The 4,223-nt window shown below is 36.2% G+C and overlaps 1 protein-coding gene across 2 annotated transcripts; it reads right to left on the reverse strand.

Moving 5' to 3' along the window:
- Window positions 1-411: 411 nt before the first annotated feature.
- Window positions 412-4,029, reverse strand: LOC122059343 ((-)-germacrene D synthase-like). 2 transcript variants are annotated; one of them, XM_042622074.1, is made up of 7 exons: window positions 3,808-4,029; window positions 3,403-3,676; window positions 2,929-3,313; window positions 2,567-2,785; window positions 2,067-2,205; window positions 1,210-1,458; window positions 412-951 (listed from the first exon to the last, which is right to left on the reverse strand). In XM_042622074.1, the coding sequence occupies exons 1-7, from the start codon at window positions 3,946-3,948 to the stop codon at window positions 658-660; spliced, it is 1,701 nt and encodes a 566-aa protein (XP_042478008.1). In that variant the 5' UTR covers window positions 3,949-4,029; the 3' UTR covers window positions 412-657. The 2 variants fall into 2 exon arrangements, with proteins under 2 accessions (XP_042478008.1, XP_042478009.1); XM_042622075.1 differs by having other exon boundaries at window positions 2,929-3,301; window positions 3,808-4,025.
- Window positions 4,030-4,223: the final 194 nt, after the last annotated feature.

Below are 4,223 nucleotides of genomic sequence, written 5' to 3' on the forward strand. Positions count from 1 at the left end.
TCGTAATTGATTCTTGATCTAGAATGTATTTTGAAACTCTATACTTCTTATTTTCTCGTTTTAGAATACATTTAAGACCCAAAATCTATTTCAAGAATGCATATCAAACATAACTAGGTATCTAGCAATGTATTCCTTTTCTAAAATTTAAGCATCTCACTAGAAGAAGAAAAAAAAAAAAATCATTTGTGTTTTCAAAGAAGAATCCTGCATCCATTGTTTCCAAAAACTACCTTTTATCTTCTTTTTTTTTCATTTACTTTCCCATGGTGTCCTAATCTTGTTCGTAAAGAGAACTAAAAGAAGAATGCCCCTCAAGTAAAAATTGCTTAAATTAAATTAGAATAAGACAAAACATTCAAATAGAAACGGATGAACAAGAAAGCAAGAAACATAACAGAAAGCCCTACAGACCTATGAACTGAAAACATGATTTGAACCATTGTAAAAGGAAAAGGGGAATCCATAATCATGCCACCAAGGGGAGAAATGAGCCTTAAGGTACTAACTGGATACAACAGAACTCCATAGAACCATAAGCATCATAAATACAATTGATATGTTTCAATCAACCAAAACCCTTCCCTCTATGATCCCTTAACCTCAAACACTACAATTGATCTAAATGCATAATGGGGCTCAGCATTTCCCGTTTACTTATAAGCTTAGTGGATCAATGAACAACAAGGTGATGTACTCTTTCAGTATTTTTGAAGCTTCAACGTATCCATCTTTATGCTTATATATGACATCCATCATACGCGCAAGATTGACCGACCGCATCAGAAATGGCATTGGGATGGTAGTTGGTTTGATGCATCCTTGATTTATATCTTTCCATGCGTTCTCTACTCTTCTGTTAAACTCATCATATACCTCTTCCTCGGTCACACCGTGTTGTTTCATGTAGCACTCAACACCTGAACAAACATGTCCTCTCTCTTGCTCCATCTTAAAATAATATTAGAATTCAATGTTAGTATATAATTTGTATACTAGAACGTGACACCTATATAGGTGTATTTAGAATTTGATGCATTCTTTTAATTTCCTCCTTTAAGATAGGGCTATAAAATTGTTTTAAAAAATAATTTGAAAGTGACATATCATTATGTCATTGTCATGCATATTTTTCAAGTACTATAAGGGCAAAAAAGAAAGTGAGGTTATAAATTATTTGATAGCTCAAATACACAATATTTTATTTACCTTGTGGGATACTATATCGTCCATAAGCCGGCATATTATTGATGAAGCCCTAACAAGATCAGGATCATCAATTGCCCAGTCTAATGCCTCCTTTGTCCCAATATCTCTCATGCCAAGGAAGGATGTGACTGTAAGCATACTATAACCACATGTGGTTATTGCAATTCCCATATACTCCTCAAATGTTGGAATGCATCCTTCATTAAACCATTTGGCTTCTATGAAGTAAGCTCTGACCAATCTCTTCATCTAGAATAAAACCAAACAAGAAAGATGCTAGGTTCTTAACATTCTAAAGTTACAAGAATCTAAGAAATCAACAGGTTAATCAAATTACCATATATCCATCCTTTGACGTAAAATCTTGGTTTTCCAATTCTTAGACTTATCTAAAGATTTCCTTTCTACCAAAACTGTTGGGTTCTATATAACTTTCAAGAGAAGATTCTCTGAGAAAATACATATGGGAGTACATCAATGAGTTGCAAATTGACACTAAGTATCAGAGGATAACAGCGAAGTCATTTCATGTGAAGAGGAGATAGACATAAGCAAAGGGTGCTAGCTAGCATACCCTTCACTAGCAGCTTAAAGAACCTTTTCCCATAACTTTATTAATGAATAGAGGGTTTTGGGGTATATTCCATTGCTCCAATTAGGTCTTACTAACTTCTCCTGTAATCTCAATAAAATTTATGGGTTGACGGGTAAGATCCATAAGCATTATGGATTTTCTTTCCACAACCCCCCTCCAAAAAAATATATATATATATATATATAGAGAGAGAGAGAGAGAGAGAGAGATAGATAGATAGATAGATAGATAGAAAAAGAATAACAAAGTATGGACGACGCACTACTTCTCTTGCATAATTAACTCGATAAGATTGTCCTTCCTTTTTTAGATTTTCCTCAATTTCATTGTAAACATGTAGGAGTTCAGAAAAGATCACTTTCATGTATTCGGGAAGTTGCTCCATGGCGCTTATGTCCCACCTGAAAAATTGAGCATTCCATTTAATTCATAAAGTTCATTTTAAATTAGTAAAGTAATTGCATATATAGATGATGGGAGAGGGTTTTCCATGCTGCCATCATTTAGTGGTTTGAAAAATATTTTCAATACACCTGGATCCCACCTATATATATATATATATATATATGTGAAGCCCAAACCATTTGTGAGAAAGCACGGGAAAGCGTACGCACAAGGATAGTGTGCAGAACTTTTCCCAATATAAGATCTATAAGGGAATAAATCCAAAAGGCAAAAAAGAGGGCTTAGCTTATATCACTTGAGTTAAAATGCACACATATAGACAAGTACTAAAGACATATATATGTACAAGTGTCTAACCTGTCAATTGCATCTGTGAAGAGCTTAAGTTCTTCAAGTGTGCCATATACATCGTAGGTATCATCAATGATTGAAGTCATGGCTATAACTTTGGTCATGATCATTCTAGCAAGAGAGTAATGTGTCTCAAAATACACCCCCACTATCCAAAAATAGCATTCCACTAGTCGGTCTCTAGCATAAGGGAGCTTAGTTGCAACGTCTAATTCTTTCCACCATCTGCAATAAATATGTATATGAACATGAGTAGTGTATATAAATAGAATCCCTATTATTCGTTGCCGTTTCACCTAAAAGCTTGTACTGTTGGGGAAAGACTAAAAAAAAAAAAAAAGGGTTACAATGAGAAAAAATAAACCCACCTTGAGAGTTGGCTTAGCTCTTGCCGATGAATTGACTGCAGTGAATTGAAATCCAACTTAGCAAGCTTCAGCAGAGTCTCATTCCTTGTCTCAATTTCTTGATAAATAGAGATGTAATGCCTAGCTTCTAATCTTGGCATGCCCTTGTGGGGGGGTTGTTTCAATGAATGCATCACTTGTGTTGCAAGAGGAGGCTTTAAATCAGTAACTATAGATTTAAGTTGAGTGGTTGTGAAAGCCAAGGCTTCATCTAGAATGTCTTCTCCATGTACCCTAAGAAATGTAGCTTCATACAAACATAGCATGCCAGGAACATCTTTAATTAAGTCCTCCCTGAAATTGCCTTTGCTGTCCTTGAACCTATTGAAAGCATCTGCAATATCACCTCCCAAAGGTGGAGGACACGTGATAGTGAGATAGATGGCCATAGACATACCAGCAAGGTAAAGCAAGGATGAGAAATTAAGGACTTACTGCAGGAGACATTATACCCTTGTTGTCTCAGTAATCGAAACCATAAAGCAATGGTGTAAAGATGGGTGCAGCCATCTAAACCATCAACAGGGAGGGCATCCTGCATCTTCTTTAGCAACTCCTCTATCTCTTCTTCAAAGTGGTATGCCACACCAAGCCGTTGTAACGAATCAATCAAGTTCAATTTCTTTGATGGATCATTGGCATCAGCCATTAGCATCCTCCTTACTTCTTCTTTCAGCTCTTCAACATGCTCAGGACAAGCTTCATATACCTGCAATAAATGTATTTTGTTTTTACACTAAGTACAAAGAAACACAATTTTGAATTATAATACATAGACCCCATTCTTTTGGTCCCCCTCTCATCCTCTCTCTCACTCTCTCTTTCTCAGTTGCAACTTACCATTGCAGGTGGAGCATATTTGAGGAATTGATCACCCCATATGCTAGGATGGTAATTCGCCGACCGACGAATGATATCTGTCTTTGAATTCTGAACCAAATACTCGTGGGCGACAAGAGGAAGAGAATGATGGGAAGACATCTTCCTCAAGGCAGCTAACTATGATACCTGTATTTGCTTGAACTAAAGTAATTGGGGGATACCAAGTACTTGTGTGATCTAATATTTATAGGATGGGGAGGGCTCCCTCTATACCATGTGCAGTTTCAGGCATTGGAAGGAGTTATTATTGAAACCTGTTTTAAGGCGAGAGGTACCACGTAATTTTTCTTTTTCTTGATAAAAAGGTACTATGCACGTACAGTACATCTGAGTGGGAATTCTGTGCAAATCTTTTCTCAATGTGTGTAAATGTC

Source organism: Macadamia integrifolia, chromosome 13 (genome assembly GCF_013358625.1).
Source record: "Macadamia integrifolia cultivar HAES 741 chromosome 13, SCU_Mint_v3, whole genome shotgun sequence".
Lineage (NCBI taxonomy): Eukaryota > Viridiplantae > Streptophyta > Magnoliopsida > Proteales > Proteaceae > Macadamia > Macadamia integrifolia.

Coding starts and splice junctions, on each gene's coding strand:
- LOC122059343 (XM_042622074.1), bottom strand. CDS start 3,948: ATGTCTTCCCATCATTCTCTTCCTCTTGTCGCCCACGAGTATTTGGTT. Junction 3,314..3,402: donor AGGGTATAATGTCTCCTGCA/GTAAGTCCTTAA, acceptor CACCTTTGGGAG/GTGATATTGCAGATGCTTTC. Junction 1,459..2,066: donor TTAATTATGCAAGAGAAGTA/GTGCGTCGTCCA, acceptor GTTTTATTCTAG/ATGAAGAGATTGGTCAGAGC.